This window comes from Pterocles gutturalis, unplaced genomic scaffold (assembly GCF_000699245.1).
Source record: "Pterocles gutturalis isolate BGI_N339 unplaced genomic scaffold, ASM69924v1 scaffold14913, whole genome shotgun sequence".
Taxonomy (NCBI): domain Eukaryota; kingdom Metazoa; phylum Chordata; class Aves; order Pterocliformes; family Pteroclidae; genus Pterocles; species Pterocles gutturalis.
The window spans coordinates 19,932-47,112 of NW_010118336.1; the positions used below are offsets into that span (position 1 = coordinate 19,932).

The 27,181-nt window shown below is 47.4% G+C and overlaps 1 protein-coding gene across 1 annotated transcript in view; it reads right to left on the bottom strand.

Moving 5' to 3' along the window:
- Positions 1-27,181, bottom strand: part of SLC22A18 (solute carrier family 22, member 18) — a 58,653-nt gene that overhangs the window by 17,417 nt on the left and 14,055 nt on the right. Inside the window, exons 5-7 of the mRNA XM_010076167.1 lie at positions 7,312-7,427; positions 6,716-6,826; positions 1,146-1,246 (exon numbers count right to left, since the gene is read on the bottom strand). Coding sequence (XP_010074469.1) covers positions 1,146-1,246; positions 6,716-6,826; positions 7,312-7,427 — 328 coding nt within the window. The remainder of the gene's footprint in view (positions 1-1,145; positions 1,247-6,715; positions 6,827-7,311; positions 7,428-27,181) is intronic.

The window sequence follows — 27,181 nt, forward strand, 5'->3', positions numbered from 1 at the left end:
TGGAGTTTGGGTGAGAAACGTGCTTTGGAAGGCAGCTGCTGATCACCCACTGGTCATGCTTCTTCCATGCTGTACAGAAGCAAACCAGTTTTCTTTCCGACAAGACTGAATGGGAGGGTGCCTCCACCTGGTAGCAGACGCTGAGCTCATGGGACCGAGTGACATCCAGTCCAAAGCCACCCTCCCAGAGCAGACAAGGCACCAGCTCCTCAGCTCCGGCCGTTTTACTCTGCAGACTCCGCTTGCTGAGGCACAGCCATGCTCCTCAGCTGCTCTGCCAAATGCCCAGATTTGGTGAGACCAGGGCAGAGCCTGAGCAGCTGGTAACGCTAAGCCAAATCCAAATCACAAGGGAAGGAACTAAAGCTGCCATTTCCCAGATGAGGAGCTCCTCCAGATCCCACAGGAACTCTGCGGCAATGCCCAGGAAATGAAGGCAGACTTAATAACAAGACCACCCTTCTTCAGGATATTGCTTAACTTGCATTCCTACCTTGAGGCTTGCTTATAACCATCTGTTGCTCTTGCTGCAAAATTATTAGCCTCTTCCTCTTCCTTCAAAAGGAAAATTCTGCTATAACACAGCATCTTTTTTTTTTTTTTTTTTTTTGGCCCTGCTACTGCCTAATTCAGCTGACTTTTCCCTTTTACCCCTTTTGCAAGTCTCCTGATCGTGTACCACTGCCTATTTTTATTTTTTTTTAATGTACAAGCTTGCTGTGCTTGTTTCCATGCACCAGAAATTAGTCCTTCCTCAACACTGAAGGTATCTATGAAAACGCCAGTAAAACCATCTACTCACATAAATGTACAGGCTGCTACTGAACAAATGTAAATCAGCTAACCTTCACCAGCGAAAACCTTAGCCAAGGCACTTTAGCTTCAATGTAAGTTTTGTTAGAAAAACCAGGGCATCATATCAGACCAAGGAAATTTCAGCTCCTTTGAGCAACCTAACGTTTTGCAAGGAGGTACAAGGGGAAGAAAGCTTTCAGGACACTCCTTCCTCTGATTTCTTCCCATTCCAAGAAATAGAATAAATCTGGAGTCACTTCTATTTTTCTGAACCCCATGTGGCAGAGTCAGGATTTGCCTGTTGATATTACACCTGGATTTGGGAGAGCATGGACTTCCACCTCACTCACCATTTGAAGGACACCAAAATATGACATCAGGTATCCAGCCTCCACTGCTTCCAGGCCAAAGAAATCCATGGAGATGACAGAGAACATAATCAGGAACAAACCTAGAGGGGGGGTTAACGAAAAGCATACATCAATATACTTGCACTGCATATAGGGGCCCAGACCCTGCTCCCACTCAGCTCCAGTATGAGTCAGGAGCTCTCCCTGGGGTTACTGGGACTGGATATAAACATGAGCAGAATCCTATTCAAAGTCAGTGTAGTAATTTGATCTTTAAATGTTCACTTTTTTATCCCCCTTTCTTTCATCTTTAAAATAATGTGACTACGTAGGCTGTAGATTCAGCTGTTTATTATAAACTGGTAAATATTTTTATCACCCAAGCCAGGCTAACCATTAAGGCAGCAAGAAAACATTTGTTCAGACAAGACTGCAACTATAATCTGATTGGATTCCTCAGCCCTTTTGCCTGATTTTCACCGCTGGGAACACTGCTTGGGAAACAACCTGTTGACATCAGCCTAAATACAGCCTGTCCCTGCGCCCCTCAGCAGTGACGTCGGTGGCATTGGAAATCTCTCACCCTCCTGGACCAACGGTGGTGTGGACACAAGCAGTTGGAAAAGTACGGACCGGCTGGGTCTGCTTTTCCGTGAAGGTAATTTCTGGTAAGTGTAACGGAAAATGCCCGCTCACTTAATCTCACATGAAAATACAATAGTGTGTGCTTCCCCCACTGCAAAACGTACACAAATACAGACACGTGTACACACGCTCCCATCGTACACAATGAGCCATCTAATTAAAAAATATTATAACAAAACATTGCTCTATGGGGTAGGAGGCTGCTGCCTCCCCGAGTGTCTTATGCCCCTCAGATGGACCAAGGCAGAAGGAAATTTGGGCTCTCTGCACATGAACATCCCCATGATGTGCCTGTCAGAGAGCACTGATCCTGCTGGGGAAGGAAGAGAGTGGATGACCTTCAGGGGTCCTGCCATTCCTCGTAGGATGCTCCGAGGTGCAAAGACTGGGTAAGCAGGGAGCAGCTGTCCTCTCTTCCTGGGGAAAAGAGAGCCCAGGAGGCAACGTGTGAGGACTGAGAAGACAGCCTGTGGCCTGGCAACGTGAGTCACTAACCCCACAGCATGGGAAGGACCTTGCTGGCGCTTCCCAGACGTGTGAGGAGAGCGATCCCAAATTGCTGACCAAAATGTCGCAGAGCACTCACACCGGGACGAACCAGCACAACTCCACCACATCCAGCAGCCCAGTGGCGCTGCCACCAGTGGAGCATCTGCACCAACAAAGACCTCCCTCCAAGCACCCCAAGCCTTTGCCTTGAGGGACCACCACCCTCCCACCCCAGGACCAGCCTCAAAGCCTTCCCGAACCCCACCGCTCACCGGGGACACCTCTTCCCCCCTTAATGGGGATGCCTGCGCCACCACCGGCCCCTCAGCACTGGGGGAGATGGATGGGGGCAGATACTTGGAGAAGGTGCCCGGGAGCTGGGGCTGGTGTAGATTTGTGTCTTCACCACACCCCTCCACGGAGCGCACCCCGTCGTTACTCAGTTCCTTTGAAATCGCTCTTAGCTCAAAGCCAGCTTAAGGTAACATGCAAATAACTGTATTTACTCACAACATCCAAACCAGGTAACAGAGCTGCGCATGTTTATAAAAGGCACATGTGAAGAAATGAAAGAAAAACCACACCGCGTTTCACTCGCAGGGAGATTACATCGCAGCGGGCGCTCGCCCTTCATCCCGCTGCAGGTACCACCTAGGAGAGGCTCGACCTTCCTACATACCCGACGCTTCTTCCTGGTACCACGCGCCAGCTCCTGCAGCTCCGCTCCCCTTTGAAGTCCCTCACCAAGTTCAGGCAGATTTGGATCTCTCTCCTCCAAATGAGCCCGTTTCTTTCAGAGCAGGGGGATAGGCTGTGCTCTTTAACGCGCATTACACGTTGCACAGCTCCCCTGGAGATGCAAAGGGCTCTGCTTTGATTGGTGTCACCCCCTGTGCCGGCATGGTCACTTAAAGCTGGCTGGAGAAGAGACACCCCCCTGCTCCCTCCTCTTTCAGTGACTAAGGCGGGGGTCTCTCCCACTGACAACACATTTCTTGGTGACACCCGCAAGGCGAGCCCTAGATTGAACTCAAAGGATGTGATGCTCACTGGAACAAGCATTTCTGACAAAGATCTCAGCGGGTCCCATCTGGGCAGGCTGCAGGCCAGCTGAATGCAGCCATGTGAGCAATGTATCTCCCCTGGGGAGGGCTCACTGGGGTCCTCAGGCTCTTCTGGGGACACCAAAAGCCCACACAGGAGCTGCCCAGATAATCGCAGGATCACTGAAGGGTTTGGGTGGGAAGGGACTTTAGAGACCATCCAGTCCAACCCCCCTGCCATGGGCAGGGACACCTCCCACTAGCCCAGGTTGCTCAAAGCCTCATCCAGCCTGGCCTTGAACCCCTCCAGGGATGGGGCATCCACTTAACAAGAAATACAGTTTAAGAGCCTCAATCCACACTAATAAACCTCAGTCCACACTGCAAGGCTCAGGTTTTCAACAGGAGAAAAAATGGAAAATAGCAAAAAATAACCTCAGAAACCTCAGCTTTTATTTGGGTGGGGGGGGTCTGAATAAAGAAGTGAACTCCTTAGAAAACATGGCACCAGAGGGATGAGTAACAAGGGTTATGCAACAGAAGGCAGGGAAATGGTTTGCAGGATGTGATAAAGGTGAGGAAAAGCACCAAGGAGACACAGGTTATTTTCTGCATTTTCAAAAACTGTACTTTCAAAAAAAAAGACATGGCATTTCTAAAAGCAGCCCGTGGCTTTGGTAGGGCTATCTCAGCAATCCGTACTGAGAACCGGTGTGAAAAGGCAAGCACAGGCTCTGGGAGCCCATCCCAGCCCTCCCACGCTGGATTGCTAACATGATGGGATGCAGAGCCCCAGGGTCCACTGCAAAACCCTGCTCCGCATGGGACAGAAAGTCCCTTTACAAATCAGGAGCAGGTGCTAAAGTGATGGCATCAAAATCAGGTTTTCCAAAGGGATTAGGCAGCCAGAGATTCATACAAGCAGCTATTTACCAGTATTTTCAAGACCCTGGTGATTTCTGGTCAGTAAAAGGTATGTTTGACGTTTTAATCCTCGTGTTTTCTTTTCTGTCTCTTCTCTACCGCAATGCAATGAGGCTCACTTTTCCCAGGTCAGCTGAGGATGGAATTTGGCCATGCTGGAGGGCTCTGCTGCCCATCCATCCCTTGGCAGCTTCCCTCCTGCAAGAGGCACAGAGCCACGTCTCTGCTTTTATGCAACACAGGGAGGAGGTTCCCAGCCCCGCAGCCCTCTCGGAGAAGGTCTTTCAGTCTCCAACAAGCTAATTTTAGACAACAATGAGAACCGTAAGGAACAGAAGATTTTCTTCTGTGTATATCACAAACTTGTTTACAAAGTAAATAGCGAAAGGTCTGTAATTTGGGTGATCTATTTCATTATACGGTTGCAGCTGGGAGATGAAAGGTAAATGAGCTCAGGAGGAGCTCAGCCTCCAGCTGTGCGCTGCAGAGGAGGAGGTGATGGCCAAACCCCCTTTCCGCTGCCATCACATGGTCACCAGCCTGAAGAGAGATCTGCAAAGAGAAGTCACTGGGATTTTAATCGCTTCTCACTATACTTGTAATAGGAGTGCCTCAGGTGAGCCCGTTCCTGCTCTCACTGAAATACTCCCAGCCGTTTCAGTAACAGACTATAGCCCATGTCCTGCCTTAAATCTCAGCTTCACCATCTCCTTTCTCTTTGCTTAGACGTTCCCTTGCAGTTTTGGGCAGGAGATGTTTATTTTGGTTGGGTGTGAGTTTTTGCTGTGCACAGGAAAAGAAGAACATCTTCTGCAACAGGGAGGAATTTGCATTTCAGCAGTGACGACTACAACAAAGTGCATCTTGCCCAGCCTTTGGAAAAAGGAGAGTGCACAGGAAATGACTGTGCAGATTGCATATTGATGTGGTCTTGGGATGGTATTTTTAAACAGAGAAATGAATCCTACTTTAAGCGGAGAAATGAGCCAGAATCATCAAGAAAACCCTTTTAAAACATCACTTGACTGTCTCATTCTATGAAACACTCAATTTATACACACTTATTTTAAAATACAGTTTTAAAAGTTTGGTTTCATAAGAACTAAAAAAGTTCACTATTAGGGCAAGCCAGCCGTCCACCGAGATTATATCCTGTCTGCAGTGGTGGGGTAGGACCAACTGGCATTACTGATCTCAGCCACTGCTAACTACTCACAAAAAGAAAAACAAAGAAACAATCGGAAATCCGTTACTACCCTGCATGTTAGTCTACACCTTAGCAGGGAATAAAAGATGAACGTGACCAAGCCCAGCAATGCCATCCCCTTCCGACTGAGCCACTCTCCACAGCCAAACCTACTTTCATTTGGAAACCGAATTTACATTTTACAAATTAGAATTTAATTTGTAATGTTTCACATTATTTAAACATCAAGGGCTTTTCCAGATGCAGATGAACTGGAAAAAGTTGCAAAGTATAAAAGCTAAGGCACCTTAAATCCTCTCTTAGGATCCCTGTTTGGAAGGGAAGTGCCTTAGTTTGTTCCCATGCGTGACGTGCATGTGTTTTGATGTGCACAAAATCCAATCCTTGAAATCATCATCAAGAGAAACTGCACTTTGAGGTTGGACTGGGAAAAGAGCCATGAAGGCTCTCTGTGCGGAACGGCAGAGAACATCACCCTGTCCTTACACCGCCGCTGACATGACTGACATGCTGGCTTGCTCTAGACAAGTGGGGCAAATGAAGCTAAAGGTTAGGCAAAATTACAGATTATTAAATTGTGGCCAAGGATATATATAACCAGGTAAATCTGGAGACACAGACTATGCCAAGACAGCGTCTGACTCAAAGGGAGCTGGGAAACAGGCAGGTTTGGGATTGGGTTTGAGTAGCAGCGAGTTCCTACCATGACACAAAAAACTGAACAGAATATATAAAGAACAGAAGGACAAGCACCACCATCAACATGCAAGGGAAGAAACATCCTGCGGGTCCCCTGCACGCAGCCGACAGAGCAGCTGCAGCCTCTCACCCAGCAATAGCTTTTAGCTGGTGGGAAAAAGGTTAGGGTACACATGTCTCTTAAAATCATTAAGTAAAATCAGGAAGGACCTTGGTGTTTCTCGCAAAGTACAAATTATTTCCCTCTGCCCTGAAGAGGTTACAGCCTAAACAGAAATGACAGGCAAGAGGAAAAAAAACATTTACAGCCAGAGAGATGGGGTAAGGAGATGAAGTGATTTGCCAGAAGTGAAAGCAGCCTGTGACAAGCAGTCTGTTCCACATTGCATCCCAGGGTTTTGACCTTAAGTAGCTGAAAGCATCCAGCATCGAGTTAGGAGCTGAATCCTCACTCCTCCGTGATCAAACGCAATGTGCTTTCAGTAACTTGAGCAAACCTGCTCTACAATGTATGTCATCTTATTTTAAATACATCAGCAATCATGGGTGATGGGTAGACTCACCTAAGGGAAGTCCAGAGAAGACCTTCACTATGAAAATCTCCATTACTCCTGGAAACTTCATCAGGCGTAGGATTTCTCTGATGCTGAACATGCTACCAGACTGTGATGTGCCTACAGAAGATGACATATTGATTAATACTCTATTTATACAGGTTAGAGGCAGGAAGGAAGAAACTCTGAGACCGTCTGCTCTGGTTCACCACTACCTTTCCGAACAGGCACATCTCTGCCGCACCAGCTTCCTGCCGATGGCAGAAGGTTGGGAGCTGGTGCCAGGTCGCAGAGGTCTCTGTGAGACAGTGGGATTGTCTCCTGTGGTGGGCCAAACCAACCCCCAAAACAGGGGCTACATTCACCTTTTCTGAGATGTGTGGCCAAGCACTGGGCTGAAAGCCTTCAATTCTGCATGGCAGAGTGGGCAGCAGGTAGGGAATAACATTCTTCCACAAGCACATCTTAGGCATTAAAATTTCAGCATTTCAAGGTTGGCACCTTGTTGGCCTTAAATGCAACCCCAAGTCCTTTAGCAGTCCTTACAGCATGTCAAACCTCCATCCCCATTCGTGTGCTATTTATCATAAACGCTAAATACTTACTGTGCTCTGCCTCATGATGGTCTGACTTTGGTTTAGGCTGCAAAGGGATCCAAGCCATTGCTATCATGGTATTTATGAGATTTCCCACCAGCCCGACATACAGAGGAACAAAAAGGCTGCAAACAGAAAAGATACAGGTAAGTGGATAAAAAGCATAAACAAGACATTTATAGCTCTGTCCTTCAAGGGCTTGGGCACTTGAATGAGGAGCAATCCCCTTGAAGTCACAGTACACAAGGCTATAGATGAACTCACATCCTTTCATGGGGGCTTTGGATATGAAATTTCACCAAAAGATGGCTATTGCCATCAAGATAATCAAGACAGTTTATCATTTGTATCAGTAATGAGGTATAACACAATGCTTTTAAATCCATAAGTGTCAGGGGAAAAGAGCCTCTCTTGGTTTAACGAAGCTTAGAACTCTTCCCAGGGAAAGCACAGCAACTGCTTGTTAAGATCCATCTAATCCTCCATCTAATCCTCAATTTAATTAATCTAAGTATCATCTCACTCCTTGAAACTTCTCAGCAAAATCAAATGAAGTTAGAATCATAGAATCACAGACTGGTTTGGGTTGGAAGGCACCTTAGAGATCACCTAGTTCCAACCCCCTGCCATGGGCAGGGACACCTCCCACTAGCCCAGGTTAAGGAAAATGAAGAAAGTACTCCAGATGATTAGAGATGGCAGAATACAGCCCAGTCTATAACCAGAACTGAAACCACCAGAGATACAATGCCACCTAAAAAGGAGCCGCTAAAAATAACAAACACGACTTACAAAACTTTCGGAGGAGGTGAGTAAGCAGCACTTCAATTGATGCATCTATTTTTCTCCAAAGTGCCCAAAACCAAATCAACATCCCTTCAACTGTCCATCAGAGCCTGAAATGTTGGATCTTTAACAGAAGTGGGGCCACATCCTTAGATGTAGACTCAGAGAACAGCAATTATTTACAGTTGCTGTACAATGATAAAAAGGAACAATTACAACTTATCTAAAAAACCCAAACACAAACCATGGAAAAGTCAACAGAGTCAATAGTAAGTCCTCAATTATCGCTGTCCTTTTAAAAGAGAAGATTAGGAAATGACTCCTCCTAGGCTTTAAGGGCGTGTGGGAAGATTTCAGACTCTGAAGGGCTTTAACTCTGCCAAACACAGGTGGAGCAAAGTCCAGGGCTGGAAGACTGAAACTCGGGAGAGTCTAGCTGAAAACAAAGGGAGAAGTGTGTTTGGTTTTCAACAGTGAGAGCAATTATCCGCTAACCCAGCTCATTAAAAGTCTACCCCATCCTGGGAACCCTGTTAGTCAAAGGGTTTCATAAAACGTGCTTAAAACCTACCCCAGGACACAGGGTTGGGGTGGGGATGCCCAGTGGCAACATCAAAGGCTGGTGTCGTGGAGGGAACAAGACTAAGTGACCGTCATGGTGTCTTAGGAGCATTGAGATTTAAGCCCCTTGGACTTCAGCAACGTGATGCCTGGATTTCACCAGAGAAGGCTTTGGAAGTGTGCAAACTCAGAGGACACCATGCTGTCCCTGCATCCCCAGGAATGGCGTTTTGTGGAATAACCAGCAGCACTAACTGTAAAAGCTTCAAGTTTCCTCCATGCTAGACAAAGGGGCAATGTGAATAATTTCTGGAGTATTATTGAAGTCCCAGAGCAAGACAGTCAAGGATTGAGGTGCAAGCCACTGAGAAAAGCATCAAAGAGCAAATATATACATATATATATATAAAAGCATGCCTGCTAATAGCAATGGCAAAAAACCCAGGTGAATATTTTAATTCTCATTAATTATAATTAATAACAACAAAGTCAGATAATATCTTCCTGCACATGGACTTAGTGCAGTAATTTAGACCTGCCGCCTTCCATCCGCCAAGCTCTTCCGCTAATTACCCCGGACCACAAAATTAGTCATTTACTGCATCGTTAGTTTTTATTTTTAGTGCAGCAAATTGCCACTTTCTGATTTAAAATTTTCTGCCAAATAGTTCCCAAACTATAGAAAACAACTTTTTAGACCCAAATTTTTATCCAAGAAATCCAGAATTTCTACTTTGCATTGCAACATAAATTCACCAACAAAATGGAAAGGATAAAATAATCAAAATAAGTAGCTGCAGCTGGCTTCATGGTTTTTGGGATTTCTATACTTCTGTTATGGAAAAAATGCATCACAAAAATTTTCGTTGGACAGAAAAATCTTCCTTTCCAGTCCTATTTTTTCCTCGGGTTTTCCAGACTCCCACATGCCAACACAAACATGTTTTACTCCTCAGATCCAAGAAGAATTACAGCAAGCAATGAGTGAAAGATCCCCCTGTAAAATTAGTAAGCGAATGATGAACTACTTTACTGCAAGCATAGGGCTGATAATTCATTGCTGTGAAAGGGAGAGGAGACCCTTGACATTTTACATGGTTGGGAAAAACTGGGCTTGCTGTAATGGATTTGTGCTATTTTGTATGGCTGGACTCTGAAGTCAGAGAACCCCAGTAAAATACAGAGCGCAAAATCGCATTTCCCAGACAAGCATGAAGCCTTCAAAATAATCTGAAAATCCCTTAACCACAGCTTTCTGTAAGCGCTTCACGTTTTTCCACATGTTCAGCATTATCATTTGCTGATGGAAAGGTGATGAAGGCACACCCGCAGGTTAGCTGCTCCGCTTCTTGTCCTCCACGGCAGGGATGAATGCTGGAATTGGCAGTAACACATCTGTGTCCAGAAACCACCTATCTCGTTGGTTTGTTTGCTTCTTTAAGAAAGATGAAGTTAAACCAAGGGTCATAAAAAATGCCATACTGACAGAGCAGGTCATTCTTTTGTTTTCTGACATATCTTCATTTCTTTTTTTTCTAATGTTTCTGTTACAAAACATTAATTTTAGAACCACAGAATCATTTAGGCTGGAAAAGACCTCTAAGATCATCATTATGCATGATGATGTCACCCCTCCAGTATGGCACCAGTGGGATGCTGCTGGGAGAGGAGCTGCAGCCCTGCAGAGGTGGGTGGGAAGGAGGAGGTGGGGACAGTTTGGAGGAGCCCAGCAAGCAGTAGGAGGGCAGGGGAGGGTTTGCATCCCACAGCAGCCCTGAGGACCAGTGCTTTGGCGAGGGGAACGGTGATGCTATTGCCACCATCAGAGGAAACAGCTGGGGGTTAGCGCTGATAATCACTCTGCTGTGCTCGCTGGACCCTTTTCTGCATGATAAGCAGGTGGAGGACCCAGGGCTAAGCTGTTGCCCTTATTTTTTACTGGTCTGATGAGGAACAAACGGTACAAAACAGAACAGCTAAGCTCCAGGCGAGACACCCCAAACCCTTGGCGTAGCTGAAGGCCAGGGGTTGGCAGCTCCTGCTGTACAAGATTTGGGTCATACTTTTTTTTTTTTATTAGATTTAAGATTTGAACTCTCACGTCCGCTGAATTCAGTGGGAGTCCCTCTGCACTCAGCTTTGCCTGTTTGGTCTATCCGGAGGGAGTTTCGCCGGGAAGGGATGCGGTGGCACTATTAAGACAAAATGAGGCACATCAAGCAGGTTCCTCCCACGGGACCTTCTCCCAGTCCTGCCTTCCCTCTCATCCCTCCTGGCTGTCTGCGAACCAGCCGTGTAGAGCCAGAGCCAGCCCTGCCAAAACCAGCAGCAGGTTTCCTGAGCGCGGCGGAAGAACAAAGGACACGGGCAGGACTAATACAATCAAATTAAAGGGAGCAAAAGGGTGCAGCAGCTTCTGCAGCTGAGCTCATTGTGCCGCCTCTTCCAGCTTCTGGCTAATTAATAGAGGTTAAGAGCCTTCACCGTCCTGGCCTTTATGGTCAAAATAACGCGGGTAACTTTATCTGCATACTTCAGCATGTTACCTATAATTCCTTTGCTTCTCTTGCATCTGGAGAGAGAGCCCCTTGCTGCCTTTTGTCAGCAGCCTTCCTTGCTCTTCCCTGGGCTTTTCCACTAGCAAAGCTCCTCTCAGGCTGTCAGCTAAAACCACAGCTGCCTGCTCCTCTCTGTGTGTTTTCAGCCTTGTCACGAAAGGGAGGAACAAAATGCATCGCCCTGTCCTGCACAGGACGGATGTACCCCAGGGTCCTGCTGCCAGGAGGGCGGAGAGAAATCAGCCAAACCTGGAGGAGAAATAGTTTTTGCTACTTTTTACCAACAGGAGCAGCTTCAGCTTGGCCTGACTTAAAGCCTTCAGAGAAATAAGAAGAAAACATGAGCAGAGGGATCTGGAGGCCAGGAGCACATACCATTACCTAGATGCTGCTTAACAATTTAACAAAAGCCTCTTCTTTTCATTTTCCTGAATCCATTAGGCATGTGTGGTGAACGCATTAAAAGCATCCATTAAAAGAATTTAAAAGGGTTTCAAAAAGTGGGATGGCCAGCCCAGGGCACGCTTGCTATGGGCCCAGCGGTGCAGCCAGGTACAGGGCTCACTTGCTAGCCTGTGGCCACAGATAAGGGACAAGTGTCTGACAGTTAGGATTGCCCATCTGGAAACTCCATCCTTAATGCTGGTGGGAAAGCAGAACTGATGATGAAACCATTAATAGCAATGTCAGGGTAAACAGATTAAACCCAAAGAAAATATTAGCATTCAAAGCCGGCTGGAGGAGGGATGCATTTCTTCCCATCTAATGCTTAACCAGACTCTGTATTTACTTGAAGGAAACTGTAAATCCTGACGTGCACCCCACTTCCCCGGTGAGGTGAAGAAAGGACATGCTGTACGTTACTTTGCAACCCACTCCCATCACGGTCAATTAGCACACAGCAAACGAGCGCAATCAGGGTTCAGTTTCTGAATCAAGACATGAGGCAGTGACACAGTGGCAAGGGCTCCCCGAGGCTCCCCAACTCCCGCAGGTTATTTTTTGCGGCTCTGCCCCAAGTGTCACATGCCCCTGAAGGTGGCACATGTAAAGCATCCGAAAAATCTGGTGGAGTTTATAGCAAATGCAGCCCTTGGAAAGTAGAGCCTGGCCAAGCAAGTATGTGTGTGTATATATACATATATGTATATGTATATATACAGATCATTTCCCAGTAGCAAAACTTCCATGAAAAATTCAATCCCGCAAAGGCGCATGCACCATGCGGAGATCAGGCGGTGGCACAGGAGAGAGGGCACTGACCAGGCATCTGCAGGCAGGTGCTATTTGCAGCATGCAGACGAGGGCGTCAGAACAGAATCCTCGCTGGTACCCCCAGGCAGTGCCAAGGAGGGAAGGGCACTGGAGCATCCTGCTTCCACCAAGGAAGGCTCCAACAAACCCATACGAGATACAGTTTTGGGCTCCAGCCCAAATTCCAGTCCTTGCTCTGACCTTACTGGGCTGTGATTCCCATCTTTGGTTTCCAGCCTGGAAAGGCTGGGACAGACCCACAAAGGTACCTAGGGGTTGGTGCCAGCTGGGAGGCTGCGTTCAGGCTGTGTGTGTGCCGCGAGATGCTATCAATCGCTTTTTGATTAGCATTCCAGCCACAGAGCCCTGCTCTGCAAAGCCCAGGAGAAACACGCGTGTGTAATTGCACAATTAAATGTTGCGTCAATACGGCGATTCTTTCGAGGAGGAAGCAGTTCCCAACGATTCCCTGAGGATTAAAGGATCAGCATGTATTTCAGCAGTGAATGGGATTGTGTTTGTTTTCTTTTTCTTAATAAAGTCAAAGTTGAACACGGAGAGAGCGCAAATTGTTTTTTAGTGACTCACTCCTACTTCAAAACAGTGCTGCATAAAGCCGGCATTCATAGCCGGCCCAGATTCCTTACAGAGCTCTGAAAGGACTCTCTAAATATTTCTTTGATTGCAGTCCGGCCGCACTATCCACTGCAGCTATGGGTGAAAAACAGCTGGGGAGTAAAAAAAGAAAAGAAAAACAAAAAACGAAGGTGAAAAAAAAGAAGTCCAGGTGAAACCATGCCACCAAACCATTCCGTCCTGTAAACAGCTTTATGTGTGTCAGAAAGTGAGCAGTGTCCTCTATGTTCCTGATAACTTAGTGATACATGAACCTAGTGCATAACTTATTGTCAATTAGTGATGATTTTGCTCAAGGAACTTTGTTTTACTGCCTTGGATGGTGCTTGCTGAATGTATTTTATCTTTGACCCACTGTGGTCTGGTCTACGTTGTTGAGATTCCTCCTAAAGACAAAAAAAAAGCAAGCACAAAGCTTCTTCAGGAAACAAAACCACAAAAGCCTCCATCAAAAATAGATTTACTGAGCCTTCAAAAAATTTCACACATTTCCTAGGACATTTAAGCAAACGTACAGAGATACTCTGGCTTCCACAGCCCAGGGCAAGAAACATCCCAGCAACACAAATGAACCCAGGCAGCCCAGTGCTCAGCAGGCTTCAAGGCAGCCCTGCCAGCGAAGGGCACCAGCACCACCCATCACATTACCTGTGCCTCCCAGAGGAGAACAAAAAAACCCTCAAACCTTCCTTTCCACAGTTCCTACTTCCTGCCCTCGTGGAAAAAACCTTACACAAAGGCACAAATAAGCACAGTGTGAGTCTTTCCCCTGGCTCTCATGCCCAAGAAAATGTCCATGTGAAAATTGTATGAGAAGCAAAGAGAGCAGGTTAATGCTAGCTGAAAGAGCGTTAAATCCCACGTGGGAACAAATGCAGCCTCCCAGGGACACGTGCCGGAGGATGCGCTTTTGCACTTGCTTCCTCATGGTCAGGTAGAAGGTACTTCAGCAGAGGCAGGACAAATCGCCTGGGATAAATCACCCGTATGTCACTGCAGTGCCTCAGTGGGACTCCTTTGGCTGCAATTTTCCTGTTATTTCACTGGGAGCTTAAGATTTCTCTAGAGACAGAACATAAAACCCGAGCGGACACCCACTTTCACCCATGCATCAGAAAGGAAAGGAGGGCGTTCGCTGCCCCGATGCAGCCAGAAACCAAGGCCAGGGTGTCCTTTTTGACACATATGTTTTATCTGAGGGGCAGCAGAAGCGGGCTGCTGTGGCTCTGGGGGGAGCAGGAGGCTCTTTTCCACTCTGGTGAACTCGACATCTTGACAAGACTGTCCAAGGAGGTGGCGAGACTTTGCGTCTGCACCCTCCGCACAGCCCCTCACAGGGCGAGGATGAGTCACCCCCAGACAAGAACTCATTACGCTGCTTATTGCTAGTGGCAGCCACGTCTGGAAAATTCGGGTGATGGGAAAGGACAAGATGATGAAAGGGGGTATGGGCATCCTGCATCACCCGTTTCCGTCAGAGCCGGGCGAGGGAGGGACGCTGCAGATCAGCACTGGTGCGTTACAGGGCAGAGAGCCAGGAGGGCACCAGCAGCAGCACATCAGAGCTGCCGTGTGCTGGGGACACCAGGCACCTGACGGGGCCAGTACTTCACAGCCATCCCCAGAGTCATCAGAGCTACCTGTGGCTTAACCTCCCTTAAGGGACATTTGCACAACCCAGCACAAGGAGGATTGCTTGTGGGACTTGACACTCTGCCTTGCAGGAAAAAAACACTTAGGTCAGTGCAGAGCATTAAATAAAACACTTGGGCTTATTCCACAGGGAAAATCCTCCATTGGCAGAGCTCTCTCTGTCAGCGATGCTCTGGGTGAATGGATAGGGCTGGCTGGCCATCACGGGCTCTGCACCAACAAAGCTATCTGTCCCCCGCAGCGCCTGCTGCAGAGAAAATCCCAGCAATGCAAAGCAGCTCAAACAAACTGGTCCCTGCTGCAGCCCCAGCTCAAGCCCGGCAGATCCCGCTGCCGGGGCGTGAAGGGGATGGTTGTGGCAAGATGCTAATTCCCAGGCAGCTGAAGCAGCCTTGCCTGCACCAGCCCGTCCTGCTGCCTGATCCAACGCAGCTCTTTTCCAAGGAATTCAGCTAATTGCCGGAAGAGGCATATCAGTTACGCTTCAATAAGGCGTGGGCGGATTTGCATGCTTTGCCCATAATGCGCCACTCATTTCAAGTATCATTGATTCTCCCGCGCTCTTCTCTGGTAAAACACCCTATTTCAAAATACTGCACTTTGCTAATTCAAAGCTTGCACTTGTATGGATGATTATCGCTTTTCCCTATCGCACACCATAGACAACCCCGTTGGTATCTCAGTGCACTGAGTACCCACACAGCTACATGCATTTATAGCAAACGGGGGAAAAAAAGCTGCACTCCCCAAAAGATTTTAGCCAGCGGGCTGGCTAAGGCATTGCTTGCCTCATACTCTGCAGAATCACCCTGAACGTCTAGAAATGGAGAAGTCTAGACAAGGACCAGGTATGAGCTGTGCTCCCTGAATGGGGGCTTGCAACATCTGGCTTTGATCCCAGCAACGCTAACACTGGATGAGCTGGGGCAGGTCAAGATAGGTATCAGAAGGTAGGTGTAAGCGGTCAGTTCTCACAGCAGAGGCATCCCACCGGTGAGGCCGGGACATCTGCTGTTCCATCTATCTGCGAATGATCTGCAGCAGCAGTGAGGTAAGAAAGTTTGCTGAGGACACGCAACTGAAAGAGTACTGGGGAAAAGATCAGTCAGCAGAGAATCGCATGTGGCCCTGACAGGGCTGAGGGATTGTGCAATAACGTGGCAGCTGAAAGTCAGGGCAGATTAAATTTAGCCATGCACGAGGGGAAAGCAAAATTCACATATGAAATGATGGTTTCTGAACTGCTTACTATTACTCAGGAGTGAGAGCTTTGGACTATCATAGGCTATTCCACAAAACCATCGGCTCAGTGCCCAGCTAATCAATCATTAGGTATTAATGAAAGAAACAGCGAGTGAGCAGAGAACCTCATTAGACCACTGTATAAGCTCCTGGTTCACCAGCACTTGGAACAGTACATGCAATCTCTTCCCCTCACAAAGGTATCTAAGAAGTGGGACAGGTTCAGAGAACGGCAATAAGGACAATTCATGGTGACCAGGTCTATGCCTAAGAAGGCTGAGAGCCTTCACCCCAGGAACGAGATGTCCAAGGGATATCTAAGAAAGGTCCACAGGTTTGTGAGGGACTCAGAGCAGGGGATTAAGAAGTGACTGACACGGTCATTTCTACCACGAGAACTGGGAAGCACCAAAGTTGGGGGAGACCGGTTCAAAGCAAAGAGAAAGGCCTAATTCTTCCCACAACATGTAGAAGGTCAGAGGAGTTTGTTGCTACTGGTGTTGCAGAAGCAAAAGGTTTAGACAAGTGCAAGGAGAGACTGGACAAGGACTTGGAAGAATGATCCATTGAAGAAGTGTTCAAGGCCAGGCTGGATGTGGCTTTGGGCAACCTGGGCTAGTGGGAGGTGTCCCTGCCCATGGCAGGGGGTGGGACTGGATGATCTCTAAGGTCCCTTCCACCCCAAACCATTCTGTGATTCTATGATTACTAAAGAGTCATGAAACACATCCATTCATGTCAGGAAACCCCCTGAGCTGAAAATAGCTGGAAGCTGAAAAAGTAATCAGCGAAGTATTAACGCAAGTTTGTCCCACTCTTTCTCTTCCCTAGGATTCTTATTCTGTTTTTTTTTTTATTGGAGAAAGGATATCAGATCACACTGAGATGCCAGTGCAATTTCCTCCTCTGCAGCAGGCATCAAAACCATGTCTTCCACCACCACCTCACAAACCGGACAGGCTCATTTTTGTTCATTCCCTGGAAAATGCTGCTTCTTCCCTGCAATCCTTAAACATTCCAAATAATAAATCAGAATAACCACAACTTTCACTTTGCGCTTGGCACACTCAGTTGGGAAAGGGCAATGCTACATTTCAGTCCAAGAAATGTTCACGTATCTTGTCAACTGACTGTTTAACATAACACAAAGATGCAACCCCCCATCTCATAAACATAGATTTTTCCCAGGCTTTTTCTTGGATACTCCAACCATGCAAAGTAATAATCCAAAATAATAATAGTAATAATAGGTCCCCCCCACCTTCTTCTTCTTCATAGTTCCCTAACGGGTGGCAAAACCTTGAAGTAATTTTTTTTTTTTTAAACTAAGCAACAAAAGCTGCTCTTCCAATCTCAGAATGGGGTAAATTATTCAAACGCTCAGTTTGGGTGTGTCGCTGGGTAAGGAGCCCCATGCACAGACTGGTTAGAAGGTGAGCAGTGCTTGCTAGACTACCCGGTGACTCATCTCTGAACGCATCGCTAATCATACATTACAGCATGTCTGACTTCATAGAGTACTGGAGGTGGCATGAAATTATCTTTGAATGAGTTCAAGCTTTTTCTAGCTTTCATGAGGTTACGACACTTTGGATTCCAAAAGACTCAGCTGGGCAGGAAACCGTTGAGGATTTGCTATAGTAACCCAGGCTGCACTCCCAGCAGGTCAGGTCTCAGCTCACTGCGGTGCCTTTGGAGGAGCTGCAAATCTGGCATCGGCTGGAGCTGTTACCTCTCACCAATCATGATGCACTTGCTTATTCAGAGCTGGCTCAAAGAAACACGTGGGCAGAGCTGAATTTTGCTGCCCAAGGATGAAGGGTGGGGTCCGAGTAGTTCCTGCCAGGGGAAGGGGTAGGATTTGGCTGAAAGAAAGCACAAAGAGAGCTCTGGCAAGCCAGGACCACTGCCTTTGCTGGCACAAAGGAGACAGATGGTGATTACTACTTCCAAGAAGACCTCTCCCACCTTCCAAAAAAAGACACAGACGCCAGACACCCTGGCTTTCCCCGTTGAGCGTGCCTTCTCACTACCCTGGCACAGGCAAGTAGACAATGGGACTACGGGCAGACAGCCCAATGTCACAGGCAGCTCCCTATTTTACCAATGTTTGGAGATGTCCAAACATTGGCCCATCAAAGCATTTGAGCTCCTTCCTCTGCCAGTCCCTTTTGCAAGCAGGGCACTGGCGAGGCTACTGCAGTGATCCAAGAGAGCAATCCTGGTGTCATGGAAAAGGAAAGGCTCCCTCCACACCCAAAGGCTAACAAGTCACCGACTAGCCAAGTCTGACACTTAAATTTCATCTCTTACCAGCACTGCGTTCATGTGAATGACATTTTTAAGCTACGTAATCCCTGGCAAAACAAGTTACTTCTTTACCTGGAGGTAACTGTAAATACAGCATCCTACCAGAGGTACCGCACAGACTGATCTCGCCTTGGAACAAGTAAGTGGCAGCCAACACCTACCTCGAGGTGCAAAAAACCTTGACGTGCTACATCAAGGGCTCCAGCGCCTTTTGTTTAGTAAGACCTTTTAATGAAACAGGACACATTAGGGCTAATTTTGTATGGGAAGCAATGTTGGCATGCTAGTACCCAAAAGTCACAAATAAAACATTTCACACGTCGGGTGGAAGACTTTCCAGCATCCCCCTCCAACCTCTTCTGTTGCACAACGGGCCCCTTGAAAACAACCCTTTCTCCAGCAAAACCAGAGCCTGAGGGCTGTGGTGCAGCCGATTTGATTTCATGAAGAGTTTGACCCCAGAAGGAGGCATCTGCAGGAGAAGAGCGAGTCACTCCATTTCCATAACGGGCAAAACCATTAATTAAAGGTGCACAGTTCTTGCTTGGGCAGGCTTCGTGCGCTCAAACCAGGAGTGGTCTCACTGGTACTATATTTACTGAATTCCCCCAATTAAGTATTTTGTTTCCCTCATCCCATAATGACAATGGTTTCTGCATATTAAATACACTCAGAAAGGAGGTTGTTCTGGGTGTCGTATTTGCAAACTGTAGTAGTTTCCTCCCGTACGCGGGCTGTGGGACAAACACTAGCCAAGGAACAGCTAAGAAACTTTGCACCGAATGGTGTCTTTTCAACTACTTTGTCTAGCATAGTAGAAAATAATTTATTTGGGTTAAAAAGCACATTAATTCAGTATTAACTGAAGTTGCTTGTACTTTTTGGATCAATGAATTGAAAACAGATTTAATGCAATTCTTAGCTGAAGTTGCTTGTACTTTTTGGATCAATGAATTGAAAACAGATTTAATGCAACTCTTAGCAGTCAAATGTAATTGTGGGGTCTCCTATACACCTGCAGCCCTGGCGCAGCGGTTGCATTTCAAGCTCTGCCTACTACACCGTCTCCTATACATCCTATACACCTGCAGCCCCGGTGCAGTGGTTGCATTTCAAGCTCTGCCTACTACACCTTTGCTCTCAGTTGGAAGTGTTCCCCTTAGGGAGAAAAAGCACTTCATTCCTTCTCTGCACCACATTTCACCTTGGCCCTGCTACCGAGACCACCTACAGGGATGCCAGTTAGAATCAGCTGCGTTCTGCTGAACTGGTATTTACTGGAGCGCTCGGTGTGAACCACATCTTAGGGAGCTCACGGGCAGCCTCTCGCCCAGCCACGTGCTCACGGCAGAACCATTCACCACCAAATGACGGCAACGGCAAGCTACCTGACGGGCTGGCGTGGAAAATTGCGAGCAGAGTGTTTACTGTATTTTTAGTTGCGTTTAATTGCAAATTAGCAGCTGGAAACAAGGAGGGGTGAGCGCGGTGCGAGCAGCCAGCTGTCTGCAGAGGAATTTGGAAACCTCCGATGATACATTGCTGGAGCTCCAACGAGCAAAGCGCTGGCCTGCTGCATGCTTGGGGTTTGCCGTACCTAGAAGATTTATGTTTCAAGCCAGCTGGTGTTGCAAGAGCCAGAGGCCGCACACTTCTTTGGCAGGACATCTTAGAGAACACCTGGATTTTAGATGCTGCTACCAGGTAACTCCAGGCAGCAATGGGCCATGTTCTTTAGGGGCTGTCAGTGACAAGGATTTCAGACCGGTGCTTGCAATATCCCAGAGCCTTGCAGAAGCTGGCTGCTTTCAGTCCACCAAATATGCCTGCATACGCAGACAAGCTGATGATGAAATTACCTACCTTTTGAGGTGGGGTTTTTTTTTTTTTCTTTTCAGCGCGCAATGGGAGTTGTGTGTTTTTATTTCACTTTAATTTTATTCTCAGCAGGGGAAACACATGAAAACATGGAATTCAAAGTGCTGCTAAGCCTGTTTGCCATACATCTGTACGGCACCAGGGAAATGCTGGGGTGTCCAGAGTACAAGGATCTCCAGACCTGGATCCACATCAGTTCTCATAATACTTATATCAAGTTTTCCTTTCTTATCAAGTTTTCCTTTCTTACATACAGAGACAGACCTAACACACTAGCAGCTGAAAACCTCACAATTGAAATCTCACAACTTATCTTCATAACATCCCCACAGAGGTGACGGTGCTGCAGATGCCCCACATGTACTCACAGGGAAATGAAGCACAGAAAACCCAAGCGCCTTGGTAAGGTCCCATAAAGATCATGGTGGAAAAAAAGCCTTAAAAATCAGATCTCTCACATGAAAGTTTAGTGCTCAGACCAGTGGACCACACTTCTCTTCCCTGATGGGAGAAGCACGCATATGTAGATTTTGGAAGAGCATGACATCTCCACTCCTTTTTCAATAATTCCTCCCGAGGAGCTTTGCCATCACACGCCAGTGTCAGCTGGCCCGGCTCCACGGGAACCAGCTGCCCCAGAAACAGGCTGTGCCCCGGGGATGCATCCCACAGCCCTGACTCAAATCACAAATTTGAGTCAGTGGAAACTTCTCTGAGGAAGGACTGAGTAAAAACCACAGGGTCAAAGTAAAACAAGCCATGCACATCCCGAGGAATTAGAGAGAAACGCCGCAATCCCAGCTGCACCGGGGGCATCATGGAAAAGGGGTTGGAAAAGAGATCATCCGGGGGCACGGTGGACCAGATGCAGTCAGTAAGAGCTGAACAGGGGTTACAGGATGAGGCTCAGCATCAGCAGTGCCGATACGATGGCTGCCAAAACCCAGCAAAACAAGAGCACCCAGTACAAAGGGCCCGGCCGTAGAACAGAGACACGGATTAACAGCAGGAAAGGAATTAATTTCTCTTTAGTAAGTCACCGAGTAGTGGCAGTTAAGCAAAAAAGATGGTATGGGTTCAGTACCAACACCTTTATCTTTAATCCCTGCTTCAGACCAAGGCTGGCAGTTAAATTAGCCTCAGACAAGGGCCATCTTTTACTAAACAACTCAAACTAAGCACAACTTCTTGTATTTATAGATACAGCCAACAAACCCTCTATTTCAACTACATTAACAATGAGATTTCCTAAAACAAAAACCCCACAGCATCTGAAGGCTTTAGGGATATTCTTTCTGGGTTGCTTTAAGTCCAGCGAATATTTGCCTTTAATTTCTTCCACAGACCTATTTCTCGTAAAATCCAAACATGACCAAAAGAGAAGAGAGTACTGAAAGATCACTAAACATGTGGAAAAAATTATCCCAGAGGGAATATGAAAGCCATCTGCCCAAGACTCCCCCTGCACTCATCCTGCAGACACGAACAGAGAGAGATTTATGCTCTGGTGGTGAACACAAATAAAGTGGCAAACTCTGGTCTTGGCTGGCATCAAAAGAAACCGCACAGCCAGCCGTCCAGGGCTTGTTTGGCTAAGAGCGCATTAGCCCCTAGGCTAGCCAAGACTTTATCAGTTGGAAAATCCCAATCATGAGTGCTAGCTGCAAGGAGAATTATTAAAAAAAAAAACAAAAAAAACCAAAAAAAAAACAACAGGGAAAGATCAGGCAGGACAAGCCTGAACATGTTCAGTTTGTCCTTCCTACGTTACAATTATATCCTCATTCCTCAGAGCAAAAGGCAGTTCAAAGAGACAATAAACCCCTTTTTAGTCTAGCGCTTTGCAGGAACGGCACTGAAACGGAACTGAAGCAGTTCCCAGAGATAAGGCGACAAAAAAAATTAAACCCATCCCTATAGCTACCCTTTGGTAAAATATCAGCAAAGAAACAGAGGCACTGCTTCAGATGTAACTATGGCATTCGTCTGAAGAAATAGGACTAACTTTAGTGGTTTCAAACTGAGATGAATTTAGCACACTGCTCCTCCAAGTCTGCAGCTGCTTCCTTTGCGTTGCAGGAATACGAGCCTCTATGGCTCGTACTAACTTCATTTTACGGGACAGATAGTATTTTATTGTCAGGAAATGGGACTCCCTTTTGGGGTACAAGTTAATAAATGCTTCAGTGTAGGTCCCACGAAATTTGGGCTGAAGCACTGCAGACCACAGGATGGGTTTGGAGCAGGCAAAGCGCAAAGGACCAGTTAGAGCAGCCACCAAACAGGGGGTTTTGATTGCTTTAACCCCCTCATTTGGGCTCAAGGCACAGGCCAATGGAGGGTCAGCTCAGCACGACAAAGAAAAGAAACGGAGCTGAAAGGCAGGGCACAGAGCACACTCAGGATGGACATGGGAGGTCTCTGACGGTGCATCCACCCCATCCTGTGCCTCCCAAACCAAATCAAGCAAAACCCAAGGCACGGGAAATAACAATGCCACAGGAAGCAATTAAGTGTCAAGGAGAAAATAATTAGATTTGTAACTAAAACCACGAGACACTAAACAGCTCTAGACAATTAAATATGTGACAGCTGCAATCCTAGACACGGATGGGACAGGCAGAAATAAAGGGCCCCATCATCTATTACCAAACCGCCCAGAAACCATCAAGCGCTTACACTGAAAGGTTACTATAAAGTGAAACAACAGCTTTTTTTTTAAATTCATTTTTAATCTTCTCCACCAGGACTTTATTATAGAGTATGGAAATCACCCTGCTCATCACCCCAGCTCTGAGGTCTCACTGCCGACATACATTAGCGTAACGGTAAAAACTTCAACCCGGCGCAGGACAGACACCTTTTCTGACCATAACCAGGCTGCATGAGAACTTAATTACCCAACTGGAAACCCATAAATACTCCAGACTGACTCAGTTTGGGTGTGCTGGATTTTCTCCTGCCTTTCACTATGTCAGGGAATTTCTTTCCACCCTCCAGCCCTTTGGAAAGGGGCACATGGCCGAAGGAGTCAGCGGTCATGAATAATCAGGGAGGACTTTTCCAGAACCAGGCAGTAATGTGAAAAAGTCTTTCTTCTGGGGTGACATTTGCATGACCGAGGGATGACATCATAAATCCGCAAACAGAAAAGGCTTTATACTCCCATGGTGGCTTTCAAAACCTCTCCGCACTGGCTTGGTGCTTCCCTTCTGTGCAGAAGCATCGCACTTTGGGGGCAGGAATTCAAGCCCCATCTGCACCAGGCCAATTGTCGTCTCTGCAGCCATGGATTTATCTCATTCTTTTGGGCTAACGCAATCCTACAACCCACGTTAACGATGCTGTTTTACAGGGCACGACTTTTTGCTGTAGCACTGAAGGAATTTATTTCTGCTCTGGGATGAGGGGCTAAGAGATCCCAGGGGACAAATCTGTTTGCACAGGAGCTCCATCAGCTGGAGGCACCTCCAAGAGGCATGGCCAGTGCCTGGACACCAGCGTACAGCAACAGAGCAGAAAGAAAAGTTACAAAAAGTATTGCCAGAGAGCGAAAAAGCAGCAGCATGCCAAAACCCGGCCCCGCCAAAAAAATCAAGCCCCTGTTAGACACTTGGGAGCTGCAGAAAGAGCCAAATTGATAAAGAGCTGCCAAAGCACAGCCAGAGGAGCTGTGTGCCAGGACACATCCTTGCGAAGTGCTTCAGGTACCACCAGGGCACCAAACCGGGGCTAGAAATCCAGACAAGGTGTAAAAACGTGGCTGGGTTTCACTTCCAGCATGGGCAGTTTGTCAGATGGGGATCTCTGCTGAGAGTTCACTGAAAAGCATTTGAAAGTCTGGACAAACCCTTTATTCTGCAGGTCATTTGTTTTTAAGGAAGGGGCTGAGAAGTGACCTAAAGAGTCCAAATCAGGTAGTCCAGACCCCCGCAGAAAAGTACCCAGGGACTTTCAGAGCTGTGAAGCAGGCGCTACAAGAATGATGGATGCTGAAGCAAGCCCAGCTTCCCAAGCCGAAGGGGATTTGCTCATACCGCCGGGAGCGGGGAAACCGTTTCTCACCAGCATAGGAAGTCAAGCGCTTGGCAACAAGGGAGGCAGCTCTCCCACAACTCCGGTTACGCAAACAGCTGCCTTCTGCTGGGTTTCAACATGCTTCGCTGCTCCAAAAATAATTTCCTGCTCGATTTGATACCATTAGGAGGAGCACAGAGCGCAGCACGACCAGTCATGCTGCTTCACGCCAGATCCAGCTAGCCACTGGTTTCTAGTAAAAGCACCGAATACTTTTTTTGGCAAAGGGGCACAATTACACAGGGGGAAAAGGTAAGTGGGCTGATGGCGTAAGCCCTCTCCTCTTCCTCCACAAAGGGTTCTGACGCAAGCCTGGATGAAAGCACCTGCCACCTTCGTCCTTCCCTGCCTCTTTCCAGAGCTGAGATTTCCCAGCCCTTACAGCTCATAACGCTTATGGCATAGAACCAACGCTCAGCAGCCAAGCAGGAACCAGTGCCAACATAAAGTTCAACGACAAAGTCACTGCTTGCTGGGCGATCAGGAGTTGTGCCGGTCCCAGACACAGGTGCTGGAGCTTTCCCAAGGAACAAGCACCTGAAAGTTAATATCACACCTTCTTTCATTCCTCAATGGATGTCTTTGTGTCCCTTTTGGGGGCTTGTTGGAGTAATCCCAGTCCACCCCAGTGCTTTGGGAACAGCAGCACTTTCTGTTTCTGGCTGGACTGGAATTTGGATAGCAAATTTTTCCCCTAAGGTGCATCTGATTTCCTGTTCCCTATTCCCAGCCCAGGCATCTGCATGCCCTTCTTCCCGAGGGCCTTCCTTGGGGGGACTCCTCCAGGAGCCTTCAGCAACAGCACTTTGGAAGCCTCAAGATGTACAGAAAGTTAAAGATGCCGAGGCCCAGCACATCAGCATCACACTCCATACACCAACAGCAACCTTCGCAACTCATGGTCTTACACAGAGGTTAGGAGGTGCCTTCCAGATGAAGTCCAAGTACTGTTCAACAAAGAAATGAAGCAGCAAAGGGGAACTCTCCAGCAGAGTCTAAAGGTCTGGTTTAGCATCTGAGGAAGCTCTGTGGGGTTTTCCCTACCTGGTTCAGAAGAATAAATCCTTGACAGTATCAGCCAAGGGATTTTGTGGTGCCTTTCTCCTCCACCTAGACTTTGAAATCAAAGTTGTGCAATGGCACTTATCCATGCTCATACATTTTAAGCTCCAAGACACCATGAGGGACCACTTCATCTGATGTGCACCACACAAGCCTTACCAACCTTTTCATTCCACAATCATTCTTTGAAGGCACACAACAAGTTATGAAAGATCTCCCTCGGCCATGACTAGAAGAATGTAAGTGGTGATGAACCCACCACTGCTTTTAGGGAGCTTGGACAGCAACTAACCTTAGAAGGTAAAGCCATGAAAAGAGAGGAAAGGTCCCATCAACACTCCTGCACAGGACATAACTCCAGGATAACACCTGCAGCTTTCATACACAAGGCAAAATATGCATCTGAGCTGACCCAAATGCCAAGTGGCACCCCTCCTGTCACCATCACAATAAAGGGGAGTAAAACCCTGTGGAGAAGGTGGTTCCTCAGCTGCTGGGGGACCCGAGTCGAGTAGGAGAACAGGACTGGTGGGAAGAATTCCATGCTCAACTGACCCATGTCTGCAGCTGCTGCTGCTCCCACAGCCCCAGGGAGTACAGATAAGCAGCAGTTCAGCTTTTCCAGACATAGCACAATTCCTGTTTACAGCCTTTGGGCTAGACTTTTCAAAAGAAAGAGCTCAGTGTCTATTCTTGCAGGAAACCAGGTGTGCAAACAGTTCAATTAATACACCCAGCAAACTGTGCTCTAGCACAGCAAAGAGGGCTAGTGGAGACAAGCCAAGTGCACAGGAGCCGAGGAAGGAAAGTACTTTTAAAGAATATGCCTAATTAGAGATGGGCCTGGGCCAAAAGTTCATATTTGAACACCTGGAATAGCCCTGGGGAGCAGAATTGTAACCTGAACCTAGATCCACATTTTGTAACTTGCTCCTCTCCCAGATGAACTAAAACCCAGCCCCAGACCCAACCATCCCAGTCTGAGCTGCGTGTCTCCAACAGCCAAAGCCTGGAGATCTGGTTTTCTACTCTCAACTGGGTTTTGGCCAAGCCATTGACTCAGCTGCTGGTGCCATCTGTCCCTCTCACCCCACACTGCTTGGCAGCATGCTCCTGGATCACTGGTTCAAGGTGGGGATGCCCATTCGGTGTCTGATGGCACATCCCCATTTGTCCCAATGACCGTGGCATCCCCAGCTCGTGACCAAGCCCCACTTTTCACAGCACCCCCTTCTCCCTGCCCTCACGCTACAGCCGCAGCTCCTGGCCAAAGCAAGAAACCTGCCCCAACACAAAGCCCAGTGGCTCCGCTCATGACTGCAAGGCAAACATTGACCGTGACCCTCAGTTTTGTGGCAAAGCCACAGAGTCAGGGCTTGTTCTTTGCTTTGGGACATGGTTTGTTTGGTGGGTTAGGTGGTGTTTGGTTGACAGTTGAACTTGATGATCCTTGAGGTCTTTTCCAACCTTTATGATTCTATGATTCCGAAGTACACAAACTCCATGTCAGGGAAAGCCCCCATCCCCCTTATGAATCCTTGCAGAAGTGGCAGACTCCCTTTTCTCCCATCCAGCTCAATTCTCTAGGATGGAAAACTAAACTTGACCTACACCGAACCATCTCTTTGGAATGCAGATTTTCTTTATAGCAGAATCACATTTGGCAAAGAAAGGTCAGCCTCATCCCCATAAAACCACCCTGTCACAGGCACGTCATGCATTTCAGACAGCTTGCAAGGCTGACTAAACATTTACTTTTGGATGGCTCATTTCCAAAGTCCAGAAATAGATCCTCATCCACAATAAAAGAGTGCCCAGGCGTGCCATCGGATGGTTTCATTGCCCTGTTACAGCATGCCATC